Raw genomic sequence first — 17,541 nt, 5'->3', positions numbered from 1 at the left:
TGGGAGAATAGATCATAATAAACTGGGAATATCACTCATGCCACTTATTTTTCCTACTTTTATTAGAAAAGTCATTTTACTCATTTTTAAGAAACTTGTTTTCCTGGAGAAATATTTTCAAAATTTTTAATCTAACTAGAAAAACTGATAACATATTCTAAATAATATTTTCCTTCGTTCAAACACACCGTTAGTTGTACAATATCCAAGGAAAAAGGAAGACGTAATCTTGAGATCAGAAAAAAGAATATAAACCAATTGCATAGAGAAAAGAAAGATTACATATTTTATTTTAAGGCTATTTAATTAATTATTTGGCTGACATACACGAAATCTAAATGGAAAGAAAGGTACGTATGTAGTACTTAAATGTACTTTAATAAACTAAATTTTGATTAAGTGCATTGATTAATAAATTAATCTCATGTCAAACATTTGCCACGTCATTTATGTGGTAGAATTCAGAAACTTAAAAAATAAAAGTAATTCCGTGATAGGCTGGTGATTTGATTTAAGGATTATATATGAGAACCAAAAATTATTACAACTTGAGTACATAAATAATTACTCCTATATATGGGCTATTAATGAGGAAAAAATAATGTCGTAATAATTGGTCTATTTGGCCAACTATTTTCTGTAGAAGCAAACTTACAAGGAAATATTTTAGCCATAATCGACCAAGTTTTGACGATAATAACTCACTCAGTATCATGGTTTAGGTAAGCAGGGTGAACCCATGAGGTGAATTAAGATTTAAAATTTTGAATGCATCAATATTATCATTTTTTATTTTGAAATAAAAATAGTAATGTAACGCTTAAACTGGATGAAATATAATTTATGTGTCGCCCACTAAAAAAAGATGTCCGAACACAATAGAAAAAAAGATAAATAGTGATAATGATTTTAAAATTAAGTTATTATTATATTTTAAAATACTTGTCAACGCCAATACACGGTTACATATATTAGTATATACTGAGGGTGGAGCTAGGATTAAGAGTTTGAGGGTTCAATGTCTGTTTTTCGGGTCAAGAGTTTAGGGGTAGTCCATTCCTTAGTCTCAAAAGCCCAAAGGGTAAAAAATTTGACAAAAATTTCAAAAGAATATATTAATTTTAATCAAAGGGGCAAAGTAACAATTTTATTCACACCATTAATCTCGTTAAAATTAAAAAATTGCTAACCCACCAGCAATTTTTTCCAAAATATTTTTCAATATTTTTAATTTTTTCGAAGAAATCGCTGCACCTACATATTTTGGTCAAAAAAAATCTTTATAAGGTGAAGCCAGAGATTTTGGTGATTTTTTTTTTTTAACCTACAACTCCAACATAAAAAGCATTTCCCCATCAAGAGTATATATTAATCTCCACAACCACCACAACCTCCGCCATCACCGTCGCCACCACAACAACCGCCATCGTCACAACCACCATCACCGCAACCGCAACAACAACCTTGGTACGTACCAACATCTCCAGTATCACCACTACCAACAACTCTCGAGGTGGCTTCTCCGGCCCCAGCCAAAACAACGATATTCCCATCTCTTTGTTCTGGGGCCGGAGTAGCCATTTCGACATCGCCAGTATCTGGCTCGCGTATCCTTTTGCATGTGAGACATAAAATCAACGAAATGGGTATTGAAAGAATGCCAAATGAGAACCACAAAAACGTTAAGTCCATACTAAATATAGTTGACAACTATACTACTTTTTATAGACTATTTATAACAAGCCACTTATTATTTTTTCCTCTATATAGGAAAATAATAATTTTTTATGTACTCAAGTTGTAATATTTTTTTGTTTTTAGTTCCTTTCAACTCTAGGAGTATCATGAATTGTTCTACTGAAGAATCTGAGTGTATTAGGCGTGGAAAATGTTTGACTTAACATCATCAAATTAATATATCAATTCTTATACCTTCCTTTCTAATTCAATTTGCGTCTCACCCAAACAAAAATGTGGATGAAATTTATTCTATATGTCGCAGACTTATATATATCCTGAAAAAAAGGATGTCCTTAACATAATAGGGAAATACTCAGATATTTAATGGAGGAACTTTCACGTATAACTACTCAAAAATAGTCTAATTAATCTCCATAACTATTATTTTATTATTACAATAGTAGTTACATGTTATACGGAGGAGAAATGCGATTACACATATACAAAAGTGATTAACTATACTAACTCGAAGTCAGTCCACGTAATTAATGTATAATCATAGTCACAGGTGGTAATTATAGAAAACTATAACTATGATAAGTAATTAAATAGTATAAATTTGCTTAACCGCATACTTTTCCCGATTTAGTGGCAATATATTTTCTTTAAATATTGCGACATAAATATTTAATCATAATTAAGTTAATATTTCACATTCGAATTGCTAAATAAAAGTCGTTTAGCAATATTTATATACACAGTGAAAAGAAAAAAACAGTCCTTATCACCTGTCGTTTCATTTTGATGGTTGATACTTTTTCCTTTTAATTAAGTTTTGCTTCTATATGGAAATATGATTTTAGGCTTGTGATGAAGTACGATAATTTCATGTTTTTAACGTAAAATTATCATTGATTCTTTTCAAATTATCAAATTTTCTTAAATTGATATAATAATACAATCGCCGACATATTAATTTGATACGCGAGATGCATTATTCGTTATTGCATTTCATACATATATACTAATCTGATATACATTTTGTTTCTCTGAATTTAATGACTCATCACCAAATTTAAGAAAATGTTATATGTAGAATATTTCAAATATATCTTTTAGTTTAAGCTAAGCGTGAACAGATAAATATTTAAACTTTGACAAATAAACACACATTTTATATGACAATTTGAGTTATATCTGGTGTTCTACGTGTAATATGTACGTAGGTCTCATGTGTCTATTTATTATTTAATTTTATTCAAGTTTAAATTTTTATTTGTGCATATAAAAAATTATAAATTAGTAATGTGATAAAAAAGCTAAATTAAAAGACGTGTTTTTATATTATGGCTTTTTAAAATAAGTAAAGCAAAAGTAAGGTAAACCATATTAAGACGGGAGAGTATTATTTTTTTCCTCTCTGACGAACTTCATAACTCATATGATTATTGTTTTTATGTAGTCAAGTTGTAATGCTTTTTTTCTCTTCATAATCTTTGAAACAAATCACCAGCGCGTACTTTGGAACTTTTTTTTTTTTTTTGTGCGCCTTTAGAAATCAAGGAGTATCATGATATATTTGATCATAAAAAATTATTATATCGAGCAATATTTTATTTTGATAACGATAATATTTGATGTTTTGATCTTTTCGTGAAATATTTGAGATGTCACTTCAAAAAAATTATAGTATCTTTAAATATTTTAAAAAATATGTTAGATGATGAATAATATTCAACAGCAAGAATAAAATAGACACAAAATTATCGAAGTGACTAGATTGCGTGCAGAGAAACTAAAAGAACATCACTTAAATATAGCTAGGTAGATAATTAATATCTTGCTGATGTACTTAATAACATGTTTATTTTATTTTGAAATAATTTAGTGTAATAGCCACAACTTAAGACTTAATATATATTACCACAAAAAAAGTGCAAATTAATTAATATCAGTAGCTATTAGCTTGTTAGGCAATGCGTGTGTTGAACTATATATTGTCAACCCGAGAGGATTGTGGATATCATACATTAAAAATTCACAACTATCTTATCAAAACTACAAATTAATTCAAATCATAATATCACAATTCACAACCAACATTGGTATGTACCACAACCGGAATGTGGATATCGCCGCCGCTGCATCACCGGCAACGGCAGCTCCTCTAACGTCGACCAAACCAACTTGTTTTGATTGACTTGACCATGATTAGGAGTATCATTAATTATTCTTATGAGCTCATATCAGGCCTAGTGGATGATTGTGTTTAAGATAATTTGGTTAATCTATGTTTTAAGTACCTTATTTCATTCCAAGTCAACAGAAAAAAATTGACAATTTATAAATCTATTTTTTTAAAAAAATCAAATTGATAAGGGCATATATTTAGAAGATTATTTTGAAATTGATTGAGTACATGTACGAATAACTACTATATGTTCCTATAAATTCTTTCAACAACAAAAAAATAGAAATACAACACCCCATAAGTGATTGTTGAGAGCCTGTTTGGTCAAACACACTTTTTTATGGCAAAATTTGCAGTTCTTCATCATCCGGACACCTTCTAGACACGATAAAATTCACAAATTATTACATCTTTTCTTTAGAGTTTTGCTTCTATTTTGGAATTATAGTTTTAGCCTTGTGTGATTTTATTTTTTAGTTAGTAGACATTTGTATAAGTTAATTAATGAGTGATATCAACATCATTATTCACTAATCACTATCCCTATTAAAGAATATTCAAATAAAGTTAACCTTTTTTCAGGAGCTTTTACATTTTTGCTTTCCAACTCGAATTCACATCTATATATTATTTTGTTTTTTTCTTTAAAAAAAATAATTTCAAACCATAAGGCAAATACAACACACGAATAATCCTTCACAAAAAAGAGGAAGGAGATGCTAACATTGACAATTCAACCCTCACAAAAACCCACAATCTATATGTTTGTCATGAAATATGCCTAGTAATTACTATCTGAGCAATACCTTCTCGTTGAATTCACGACTTTGGTATTCGAGGTTTGACCCCACCAACTCCTAAAAAAAAGAACAAAACAACCCAATAATGCACATTAATTTGCATTATTATTCATCGGAGCAATCTCCTCTAGTCTTAATCAAAAGTATAAATTACTTTGAATTATCCGCCACATCCACCACAACCGCCACCATCACCACCAGTACCGTCACCGCAACAACATCCCTGGTACGTACCAGCATCTGTTGTAGCGCTGGCTCCTGCTGCAGCTGCTCCACAACCACCACTGTTGCTATTAACAGCTGTCGCTGCCGCTGCACCACCAGCAACAGCTAAAACAATCATATTTCCATCTTTTAATGCTCCTCCACCTTCGCCATGATTCGTTGTCTCACCAATTTCCTCCTTGTCCTGCTTCTCTATGCAGTATATGCAGCACAAAAAGAGCAAAAATGGAAACACAAAACTAAAGAATATAAGTAAAATAACGCTTAAATTCATACTAAATATATATACTTTCTCAACTAGTCTGGGTAAACTGTAGAGGCTATTTATAGGTGCAACATGCCTCACGAGCCTCTCTGTCTGCTCTGATATCATGTTAGCCTCTCTGTCTGCTCTGATATCATGTTAGAATTGTATGATCATCTTATTTAAATTAACTTAAGCGGTTAAAAAATGCACATTTTTATTAATTAATGATATCCTCAACAGGCAATAGTAGTGTGTTGTTTTGTTACTTGTCTGACCGTTTAAATAGCTGTAGTAATATTGTTTCTGTAGTTTCTTTTCTTACGATTTGTATTACTATCTATTGTTTTATGTACTTCAATTATTGTTTTTTTTTTAATTTATAGTTACTGTTTAGAATATTTTGCTATATGCTTTCACTTCCGTTAATTTCTTTTTCTCTGGATTGCTTTTGATTATTTTCCCTTTCATTCGAGAGTCTATAAAAAATTAAATAGTTTGTCTACCTTTTTGTTAGGAATAAAATTTGAGTTTATTATTATTTTTTGTTATTGTTCAGAATGTTTTGTTATGCTCATATTTGACCATGTATATGCAAATAAGATTAATTAATTTATTAATCTATATTCTTTATCAAGATTAGTTTATTAGTAATTTATATAAATTTAAGTAGCTTTCATCTCTATTCAATTGCGTGTCAGCAAAATAATTAATCGTGATAGGAATACTAAATCTAGAATATGTAATCTCTGTGTCAATGTTATCTTGATTTAATGTTACTGTTTAAATTTTTAAGTCAATATTATGGTTGTTGACCTTATTCTTGGATATAAATGAAAAATAAAATTAACATAATCAAAAGGATTACGTGCAGACAAACAAAAAGAATGTCACATGAATAGATAGTAATTATATAAGTTAATTCATTTAGATTACAACATTATTACATGGATATAAGCTAATCTTTTTCCCTTTTTCCTTTAAGTTCTACCTCTATTTGGTAATATAGCTTTAGCCTTGAGATTTCGTGAAAAATCAAAATTTTATGGGGTATTCGAGATGTCTAGATATATATGTATGTTGATGTGATTTACCGTTCAGGATAAAGTAGCCTCGGAAAAATTTCAGCAGAGTCTTAGGATTTGAAAAACTTTGTATTTAATTTGTATTAAATATTTATTAAAATATAAACAAAAGTATATTACTTGAATAATTTTTAACTAATCAAATCACCAGCGCTTTCCCGGAACTTTTCTATTCATTTTTTTTTATTCCCCAGTCCAAGCTCTTATTTGACATGAGATTATTAGTTTATTAATCTATCTACTTAATCAAAATTTAGTTTATTAATCAACAATTTAGTACCTTTTTTTCAATTCGATTTGCATGTCAGCCAAACAAGCCTATAAATAGAAAATGTAATCTTGATTTAATTCTACAGCTTGAAATTTTAAATCCATATTATGGTTGACCTTTTTTTAGGTTTTAAATGAAGAACAAAATTAACATAATAAAAAAGGATCACGTGCAGACAAACTAATTAAGAAAACATCACTTTAATATAGCAGGTACTTAAATTAAAAAATCTTGCGAATATGAATAACATGTGTAATAGCCACAACTTTAGATTTTATATTGCCACAAAAAGATTTGTAAATCAATTAATATCACACTATATATTTGAAATAATTTTTATTGATAATTAAATAACAATAATATATTAATATAGTTTGATATGTACTTTTAAAGGTAATTAACATTTTTTTAAATATTCAATAATAATTAAATAAAATTGACAAAAAATTTAATTATCCTTATTAATATATACATATATATATATATATATATATATCACTGCTAAAAATTATTTTTGCCATAATATCACGAGCTACACCTTTTTCCACATGACACTATTTATCAGCCACACAAATTAGATAATTTCATGATAAATAGCATTTAAAAAAAACTATAGGGGCTCATCGAATTCACGTGAATCTATGCATTCCTCGTGATATTATGTAGAGTAGCTTTATAATTTTTTTAGAAAATACTTAAATATATATATGTACGAACCCATACTGGAAAAATTATATAATGGGATGAGTATTGGGTGTACCTCTTTAAGTGAGGATGAAAATTTATATCTTATAACTAACTTATCTTTTTTGTCTTGAATTGGATAACACCTCTCACATGTATAAGAATTAATTTTGGATCTATAATTTTTAATGTTTAACGAGTTCAGGTGATAAAACCTAAAGGTCATATATACCGGCAAAATTCATATATAAGTCCCACCTTTTTTTAGTAGTGCACCTCTCCTTTCAAAATTCTATATCCTTGATTATTTTTCTCTACCACATTATGGTATATTTCTCGAATTTAGAATGATATGGAATTTCGTATGGTATATTTGTGACTGTCGAGAACATCGAGCAACAAGGCTTTGAAAAGATAATATTAAATGTTTTAATCTCTTTGTGATTATCTAACACTTCGTGAGATATTTCATATGCCTTTCAGTGCTTGAGCTAGATTTAGAATAGAATAACGTAACTCGAAGAATTTCTATCAGTAAAGTGATATTTATTAAAAGTTATTTATTAAATATTAACAAAGTATATCACCTTGATTAGTTTTTTGTATACTCAAAAGTCTCAATAAATCAAAGCACCACCCCTTTCTCTGAACTTCACTTTTCATTTTTTTAGTTTTTAATTACTAACTCATATTTGACCTGGTAAATGCTATTGAAATTGGTTTATTAATAAATATACTTGATCAAGGATTAGTTTATTAATCTACAATTTTATAGTACCTTTATTTGCAAGTAGATTTGATTGTCAGCCAAACAATTAATATAATTGGTGATTAATACCTGAATATTCTTTGTCTGAGTCATACAGTATCCATAAAAAAGGAAGACCTAATTAACAATTATCTTAATAAAGTCAATGTAATCTTGATTTAATGCTATTGTTTGAATTTTTAAGTCAACATTTTGGTTGCCCATATAAAATGAAGAACAAAATTGACATAATCAAAAGGATTACGTTGTAGATAAACCAATTAAAATAACATCGCATGAATAGCAACTAAATACATTAAAATCTAGAAAGTTTGTTAGTGTAATAGCTAAACCTTGTTAGTGCAATATTTCTTAGTGGGTTGGGCCTTTGTTATCCATTGTGTTTTAGTAATGGGCCTAAATTAGTCTTACCTATGACATAGGTATTCAAAACATCTCAACAAGCCAGGAGATGGTGATCCTATTCAATTGACAACAAGTTTTGTCTCACAAGCAAATGTTTAAGTGAAACTATTCGCTCGAAACAATTCATGGTTAAGTGAGGCAAAAAAATTTATGGTATGAACATTTGATCAGCATGACATGCCTGAGAAACATGAATAAAAATGAGTGTTTTGGAATGCAATCAATGACAACTTGGCAAAACTTAGCCCAAGAGTCAAGTTATAACAACCTTACAAGTATTATCATACTAACATCTGAGTAATATATATACTCAAACTCAACATTAACAATAAACATCATCATACAAACAGCGTACTCAGTATAGGCTTTTAGCAGAGTAACAAAAACTTCCATTGCAATGGCAAATGTTCAAAATTTCAACTTCCCTCCATTCCCACCTCATAACTATCCATTTCCTCCACCAAGTGTGTCACCACCCCACCAACCTAATACACCTCCTTTCCCTCCGAAAGTGGCCCCTCCAAGTCCACCGGTTACACCATCACCACCAAAAGTGGCACCTCCACGTCCACCGGTTACACCATCACCACCAAAAGTGGCCCCTCCACGTCCACCGGTTACACCATCACCACCAAAAGTAGCCCCGCCACGTCCACCAGTCACACCACCATCACCACCAAAAGTGGCACCACCACGTCCACCGGTTAAACCATCACCACCAAAAGTGGCACCACCACGTCCACCAGTTATACCATCACCACCACCACGTCCACCGGTTACACCCCCTGCACCTCCACGTCCACGTCCAAGTCCACCTGTTACACCATCACCACCCCGTCCCTTTTATCCTCCACCACCCCCACACGTTGTTCCAACTCCACCCCCATCTCCACCAGGACATCATTCACATACCATCATCATTATATTCGTCTCGCTTGGTGGTCTGTTCTTTCTAGCATTTCTCTCAGTTGCTCTGTGCTGCTTCCTTAAGAAGAAAAAGAAGAAAGCCTCTCAGGAAATAGATATCATGAAAGTTGATGAACACATGAAGGTCCATGAAGATGTCGTAACCCGTCCAGATGGAACAAAAGCTGTCATTCTAACAATTGATGAAGATATACATATAGATGAAGAAATCGTGAAAAGGGAGAAAATCGAGAAGGGTGCACTAGGACAATTGGGAGGTGAACATCTTGATGCTACAAACACAACAGCATCAACTTCTAGTTCCAATAATCACAATCATGACCGTAAAAGCTGATAAAATTTGCAAAAGATAATCTCCATTCATATCGTTCTTTGTACCAATAACACAATAATAATCATCACATTATAAAGATGAGAGAAAAATGTAACAGGAACATTACAAAAAAGAGCAAGCAGAAGAAGATAATCAACTTGATGTTTGTTAAATAACCAAAACATGATATCTTCATATGTTTTCTAACTCTAGTGAATATTGATGTATTTCTAACCTCATGTATGTAATGCAATGCAACCTTTGCTCCTTGTTATGAACTTCTTTATTAAGAAACTTAAATAAGTATTATCTGATTCCTCTATTCTATTCACTAAATCAACTCAGACAGATACTCCAGTATGACCCTTAAGTCACACCACAATTCAACTTAAAAAAAAAACAGATAGACACATCAGAAATGGTAGGAACACGACAAAAATTGGATCTTTGACCTAACTCAAACTCAAAAGCTAACTCATGAGGTGTTAAGACCATACAAAGAAGCACATAATTCCCATTCCCACACATGTAGGAGTAAACAGAACACATTACACACGTAGCACTCAACTGAACAAAGAAGATCTTTTGACAGTTTAGCAATTGGAATAACATGCTTCTACTCCCTACGTTCCATTTTTAGCCCGTTTTAAAAACAATGACTTTTTACCGAGTTAGCGACTCTTTAATTTCAACTTTCTACGCCGGCCAAAGGTGGTGTTATATAGCTCTTACGCTTTTACAACTCGTACTATTTTATTTGAAAGTGAAATCCTTTTTTTTTTTTGGCATCATCCGGGATTATAGTAAAAAAGGCACAAAATTTATAGGAAGATGACTAAAACAAAGGATAGAAAAGGAATCAGCAAGTATTTGATTAGATAATCAACCAGATATATGTGTCCTAGAAGCTCAGCACAGCCAAAATTAGCAGCACCAGGAGTACAATCTGGTCACAAATCCATCATAAGTACCTGCTATATTTCATCATTTTCCCCTTCTATATCCATGTTCATATAAATTAAACTCATTTTTTAGATGGAAAAGCAAAAAAAAATTGTTCCTTTTTACCACAAATTTCATAACAAGCCCTTCACTCATTTACATAAGATTAGAACAGAAACAAAAACTGAAGGATTAGAACATAACACATGAGAAACAGAGCAGAATATACCAAAATCTCAGTGCAGCCTCAGCAGCCAGAGTCCATATCAAGTTTGAAACCCTAATCTATCATACTAATTTAACGTGAAATGACCAAATTTGACCCCCTAAACAATCAACGACTAGTTTTTTTAGTTTCCACTCCCTCTCTGTACCGTGACTAAATTTGACTATTTAAATAAAAACTTATATTAATATATATATTTAATTAAGAATGAAAACGATATTTACCACTCTATTACAATTTTTATTGGTTACCAACGATAGAAGCAATTTCTTTTATGCTATAGAATTTTAAAGTTTTACCTTGTGCAGCAATAAAAACCTTAAAGGTTATTTATAAGGTATATAGAAATAAAGGTATAGTATTTCATATTTAATTTGAGATATTAGTTAATTTTAATATTATTTTATCTCATTTTATTAAAATGGTAGAATTATTATCTTATATAAAAGCAAATCTCTTTGTAATATTTGTTACTGATATATAAAGTTAACTTCAAAAGAGTAAATAGGCTAATAGTACTAATGACCTTGTAATGTGTTTGGTAGATCAAGAGCTTGCGCCTTACTGTGTGGACTTTGTGATAACTGATTATTATTTGGTAGATCAATAACTTACTGTAATTTTGTTGATTCATTAAGTAATTTAAATTTTACTTATTAATATTTAATTAATTAAATATTAGATTAAGTGCAGAGATAAAATGGTAGTATTAATTCACATTTGCACCTGTGGTTGTTAGTGTGACTTTTTGATATTAATTAAAATATATTATATGTCAAATTATATATATTTGTGTCTCTTTACTCTCATCAATTATGTAAGAATGTGGTCATTAGTTGTTGTAACTCTTGCAAAACATCAAATCTTCATTTCAGTAATTATTTTACCTAATTATTCTTATAACTTATGTAACCTCTGAGTCTTTTATTTGCCTAATTTACTATTCATTATCTTTTTATTCATTATTGCAAAAAAAAAAATTCATCACTTATAAATAGTGATAGTTCTACTTTGTCAAAAGAAGAAGAAAAAGGATATAAGAGAAATAGTGTAAGAAAAGATGAGAAGTATATATTGAGTCAGTATAGTGAAAGAGAGAGTTGAGACAAAAGCAAATATTCTAGATTTTCAACTATAGTTTTACTATACAAAGAAAAGAGTAATTATATATGTTGAAGAAGGAGCTCTCATGTGGACCTTTGGACTTTTCAAGTAATCTGGAGTCGTTTGAGTTGTACGACATTGTTGGGTTATTGTATCTTGAAGGGGACAAGTCAAGAGTATTGTTACTGGATCGGTGTAGATTGTGCTGCAGTGGACTTGAATCTAATTAAATTTAAAGAGATATTCGTGCCTCTGACTAAAAAATTATTTATTCATTTTATTTCAACCGTAACTTTTTATAACAAGTGCTTGGTAGACCAAGAATTTAGAATGATCTTAACTTTGTAACAAGTGTTTGGTAGATCGAGAACTTTCGTTGATAACTTTGTAATTAGTGCTTGTAGACCAAAAACTTACATAGATAACTTTGTAATTAGTGTTTGGTAGACCAAAAACTTACAGTTACGACTTTGTAACAAGGGCAGACCAAGAACTTACGGTTACAACTTTATAATAAGTGGTTGGTAGATCAAGAACCAACTGCGATGACTTTATTATAAGTGCTTAGTAGACTAAGAGTCAGTTTGATTTGACTTAAAAGTTGGTCAAACATATTTTAAAGTCATTTTTAGCTTTTAGGAATATTTAAAAAAGTTAAAAATAATATAAAGTAACTATTAAATGACCTTATAAAGTTACTAACTCCCCATTTTTTATTTTTTAGCTTAAAAATTACTTAAGTTTAACTTTTAAAAAATGAGTACTTTTAAAAAAATTATGTCAAACGGGCTTTAGTACAAAAGGTAAACTTTCACATATAACCACTTAAAAATAACTTAATTACTCTCCATAGCTATAGTTTGATAATAACAATTCGTAGCTACATGTTATATGGAGGAGAGAGGCGAGCGAGACTGGGAGAAAGGTGAATATTATATGTATATCAGTTAGATAATTGTGTATTATACATATGTATTTGTATATATGGAAAGAGAGATTGGGAGAGGGAGGATAGAGGCGAGCGAGATTGGTAGAGGGAGGAGAGAGGCGAGCGAGAGAGGGCAGAGAGTGGAAGAAAGATGAATTGTATATGTATGTAATTGTCTTATACGTATACATTCGTATACAGGGCAAGCGAGATTGGGAGAGGGAGGAGAGAGACAAGTGAGAGAGAACAAAGAGTGGGAGAGAAGTGAATTGTATATGTATATAGGTTAAATAATTGTATACTATACATATGTATTTGTATATTCTGGCGAATTATACATTTACAAATATACTAATTATACAAACTCGAAGTCGATCTACTTATTTAAATGGTCTAAATAAATATTTTTATTTTAAATGGTGTAAATAAATATTAGTATACTCTAGAAGATATTGTTGCTTAGGACGTGGCATAACCAAGTCCTCTACCATCATAAATTTGGATTGACTTTTAACCTCACTAGTCCCAAATTTTTCCAATAAATTCACGTGTTTCATTCTCCACAGTTTGTAGCACACCAAAAAAAGAAAGAAATACTCACTAGTAAAAATGAATTCTTTGATGATCAAGTTGTGTTTTTTTCTCGTCCTTATTTCCAATGGTTATTCAACAAAATTAGATTCATATCCTCCAACTTGTAAAAAAATTGAATGCCCAAATTATGATGTAATTGAATCTGGAAAAGACTATGAAATTCGTCGTTACAATTCCCCTATGTGGATGTCTACTGAACCAATTGATGATACGTCATTTGTTTCCGCCACCCGAATCGGTTTCACCAGGTGCGACTCAACTCAATATAATATCTTTTTTTTTATCCATCAAGATTCATACAGATCGATCACCTCTTTGCTTTATAAAAAAGTCATTAATGTGAAAAAAAATATCATTTTTCTTTCACGCTTCGTAATAGCAAAAACCAATGTTATACCAGTAGACTTGTTTGAGATTGAAGCGTAGTTATGTTTTTTACAGTGCATATATACATTTGTCATTGGCAGGTTATTTATGTATATTCAAGGAAAGAATGATCAGCATGAGAAAATGGATATGACAGCACCAGTTATGACACAAGTTAAGCCAAGTGATGGACCATTATGTTCAACTTCATTTGTTGTGAGTTTTAACGTACCAAAGAAGAATCAGCCAAATCCTCCTTCAGCTGAAGGCCTACATCCCCAAAAATGGAACCAAAGTAGTTATGCCGCGGTCAGGCAATTCAGTGGATTTGTTACTGATGGTGATATTCCGAAACAAGCTGCTGCCCTTACTGCCAGCATCGCTGACACTAAATGGGCAGCAGCTATCGAAAAAAGCCGGAGTAAAGATAATAGTACGATTTATACAGTTGCACAATACAACTCTCCGTTTGAGTTCAGGGCTAGAGTCAATGAGATGTGGTTTACTTTTGTTATGGACTCTGCAATTGACATTTGAGAGGCAACAAAGTTTACTATTCTCTCAGTTTCTTGTTTTGTATTATCAAAAAAGTGTAGTTGTTATGTATGACCAGAATGCTATATTTTATAATAATACAATCTGATTCTGAAAATTTTCATGTTTATGACTTATGACACCTCTATAATATTCAATTTAGCAATAGTTTGATTGAAGAATTTTGAAATAACAGTAAAATTATCTTTGTATCGATATAATTATCTTTATATGATATAATCAGTCAACGTTCAAGTCATGAAATGAGTTATTGATGGCAGTGTCAACATATATCGCTTACATGACACTTTCTTGGATATGATCCATTTTATGCTTTTGTGTGAATTTCATGAGATGCTTTGTAGACTACATTAATTGTGTTGTGTGAACATGAGATGTTTTGTGTATTGAAACGGTACTTTGTAACAATTTAGCAATTTAAATGATGTGTCATGTGAAAATATAAAAAGGATGATTTATTTTAGGGAAAAAACATAAATTTCCTCTTAAACTTGTACCGAAAAGTTACTTAAACGCTTAAGCTATTTTAGTAACTTATTACACATATATTTGTACTATTCAAAAGTGTATTTATTATCACCCTGAAACGTGTAACATCACTCTCACATTATGTGGTGTATTACACTCACTGCCTCATCAACGATAAGTAAGAGCCATGTCATAAATTATATTTATTTTATTTTATTTTCTTTATTAATTAACTTTTCTTCTATTAACTATATTTTACTCTAATTAATCCCATGATTATTTTAATGCTTTAATAATTATATCTTCTTTATCACTAAACTTCTCCCGTTTTTAATTATCATTTCATCGGAAAATCATATCCGAACCCACCTTCACTATTGATCATGTTCTTCACCACCACTCTAGCCTTCAATTATTCTTCTTCTTTGTCACCCAACACCAAATATCACCACCACCGTTATCATCAATATCGATTTTTTCTTTTTGATCACCTTCAATTACCTATTTTAATTTTTGTCACCCGTCACCTATCACCACCAAACCCATAAAGTTTCTATTACCACCAAATCCAAAAATTGATTTAAAATCAAAATTTCTTTAACAAAATCAAAAAGTGAAAAAGATAGAAACAATCAACCGAAATTTTTCTAAATAAAATACAATTATTCACTTACAAATTTATGAAGAATAACTTAATTGCGAATAAAAAAAATATTGTTCTTTTAGATTATGATGAAAAAATAAAGATGTGTAATAAAATAAAGAATAAAGAAGAAGACAATGGGTGCGGTGTGAAGAAGAAGAGGAGTGGGGTGGGGATAGAAAAGAGGCTTATAATTTATTTATTTTACTTTTTTTCTAAACTACGTGCCTATTTTTTATTTTATTTTTTTTTTGTCACGTCAATTTTAGGGATTAAAAAATTTAATTTTGAATAATATAGATATATAATACGTAAGCATAATATTTTAAGTGTGACTGACTTTTCGATACAAATTTACGAAAAAATTTATTTCTTTTGGGTTTAATTTACTACCTTAGTATGCTATTAGGAAAACTAAACAGGATGCTGAAACACAATGGACTTTTTTTTATCTTTATTCTTTTTGGTTTTGGGGAATAGGGAAGGTGGCAACTATGCACTATGCAGTATATTATAACACTTTCTTTTCATCGTGTTCGAAGCCCGCATCGAAATATCAACTAAATTCAAATTATGCATGATAAAGTTTATTTGAGGTGACGCTCCCAACAAACTTTGATCCTAAAAAACTAGCAACTACCCTTTTAAATTAATTTTTTCCCCTTAAAAGTCTTTAGCATTACACACTCTAATATTTTTGTTAATCAAACACTTGCATCACTTATTTTATACTCCTATTTTTATTTTTTTGTCTTAATTTAATTTGGAATGATTTTTTTATTTAAAAAACAATTAAAGGAAGTTGCAGAAATGTATCAAAATGCTCTTTAAATTATGTGATCTTAAATATCAGGCGTAAAAAGTTAGTAGGGCTGAATATAGAAAATAACATATATTTTTCATACAAGACAAATAGATTGAAACTGAGACGTATAAATGTGGTGAACTAACAGCCGTTTATCCTTGATGCTTTGTCTGGACTCTGGATTTTTGAGATAATGTCTGCCTAGAACGTGGCAAAACCAAGACCTATAACAACCTTTAACGTTTGGATTCATTTTTATATTTTATACTCCCAAATTTCATTGTGACAAATTAAAACAGCAAAAAGTAATAAAAATGCTTAGTGTAAGTATGAATCTGTTGATGATGAGGCTGTGTTTGTTTCTGTTCCTTGTTTCCAAATTATGCAATGGTTACTCAACAAAGTTGAATTTCTATCCTCCAACTTGTCAAAGAATTGAATGCCCAAATTATGATTTGATTGAATCTGGAAAAGACTATGAAATTCGTCGTTACGATTCCCCTATGTGGATGTCTACTGCTCCTATTGATGATATTTCATATGTTTCCGCCACCAGAACTGGTTTCCTCAGGTATTCTCACCCTCATACTGGTTGAGATTGAAGCGTAGTTGTTGTTGTTTAATCTTTCTTACTTATAATAAAATGTGGCCCTGGCAGGCTATTTGATTACATTCAAGGGAAGAATGAGTACCATGAGACAGTAAAGATGACAGCTCCAGTTATCATTCAAGTGAAGCCAAGTGATGGACCTTTTTGTGCTTCTTCATTTGTTGTGAGTTTTTATGTACCTAAGAAGAACCAGCCGAATCCTCCTCCAGCTAAAGGCCTTCATCTGCAGAAATGGGGGGAAACTTACGTCGCGGTCAGGCAATTCAGTGGATTTATAGCTGATGATGACCTTCCAAGAGAAGCCGCTGCCCTGAGTGCCAGTATTGCTGGCACTAAATGGGCAGCAGCCATCGACAAAAGCCATGCTGCAGACAATACGACGTTGTATACAGTGGCGGGATACAACTCCCCATTTGAGTTCAAGAACAGAGTTAATGAGATATGGTTTACTTTTGATTTGGACAAAGCACTTGCCATTTGAGAGGCTGCTCTTGTTACTACTTATCAAAGGATAGTTGATAAGTCCCTAGTAATTTTGTATGAACAGAATGCTACATTATATATTGCAAATAAGATAGATTGTATATTATTATACATTCTGATTCTGAGAATTTGGTGGTTAAAACACCTGTGTTGTCAATATCTTTCAACATAATTCAATTACAGCAATTTACCAAGTTGAGGGGAGCCTTTGAGACACGGTAAA

The 17,541-nt window shown here is 31.0% G+C and overlaps 3 protein-coding genes across 3 annotated transcripts; all 3 read left to right on the top strand.

Annotated features, from left to right (window-relative positions):
- The first annotated feature begins 8,751 nt into the window (after positions 1-8,751).
- Positions 8,752-9,615, top strand: LOC107025289 (vegetative cell wall protein gp1-like). Its single transcript, XM_015226076.1, has one exon. The coding sequence runs from the start codon at positions 8,752-8,754 to the stop codon at positions 9,613-9,615; it is 864 nt and encodes a 287-aa protein (XP_015081562.1).
- Positions 9,616-13,336: 3,721 nt separating this feature from the next.
- Positions 13,337-14,336, top strand: LOC107024485 (heme-binding protein 2-like). Its single transcript, XM_015225474.2, has 2 exons — positions 13,337-13,636; positions 13,856-14,336. Exons 1-2 carry the CDS (start codon positions 13,404-13,406, stop codon positions 14,289-14,291), a joined length of 669 nt encoding a protein of 222 aa, XP_015080960.1. The 5' UTR covers positions 13,337-13,403; the 3' UTR covers positions 14,292-14,336.
- A 2,167-nt stretch (positions 14,337-16,503) lies between these two features.
- On the top strand, positions 16,504-17,477 carry LOC107025895 (heme-binding protein 2-like). The gene is made up of 2 exons (XM_015226675.1): positions 16,504-16,796; positions 16,884-17,477. Exons 1-2 carry the CDS (start codon positions 16,540-16,542, stop codon positions 17,314-17,316), a joined length of 690 nt encoding a protein of 229 aa, XP_015082161.1. The 5' UTR covers positions 16,504-16,539; the 3' UTR covers positions 17,317-17,477.
- Positions 17,478-17,541: the final 64 nt, after the last annotated feature.

The sequence above is a fragment of the Solanum pennellii genome, chromosome 7, assembly GCF_001406875.1.
Source record: "Solanum pennellii chromosome 7, SPENNV200".
NCBI lineage: Eukaryota > Viridiplantae > Streptophyta > Magnoliopsida > Solanales > Solanaceae > Solanum > Solanum pennellii.
This window is presented reverse-complemented; position numbering and strand designations above follow the sequence as displayed.

What these genes read in the sequence shown, in the direction of transcription:
- LOC107025289 (XM_015226076.1), top strand. Translation starts at nt 8,752, where the DNA reads ATGGCAAATGTTCAAAATTTCAACTTCCCTCCATTCCCACCTCATAAC.
- LOC107024485 (XM_015225474.2), top strand. Translation starts at nt 13,404, where the DNA reads ATGAATTCTTTGATGATCAAGTTGTGTTTTTTTCTCGTCCTTATTTCC. An exon ending in ACCCGAATCGGTTTCACCAG is followed by an intron (nt 13,637 to 13,855) that starts GTGCGACTCAAC and finishes TGTCATTGGCAG; the next exon opens with GTTATTTATGTATATTCAAG.
- LOC107025895 (XM_015226675.1), top strand. Translation starts at nt 16,540, where the DNA reads ATGCTTAGTGTAAGTATGAATCTGTTGATGATGAGGCTGTGTTTGTTT. An exon ending in ACCAGAACTGGTTTCCTCAG is followed by an intron (nt 16,797 to 16,883) that starts GTATTCTCACCC and finishes TGGCCCTGGCAG; the next exon opens with GCTATTTGATTACATTCAAG.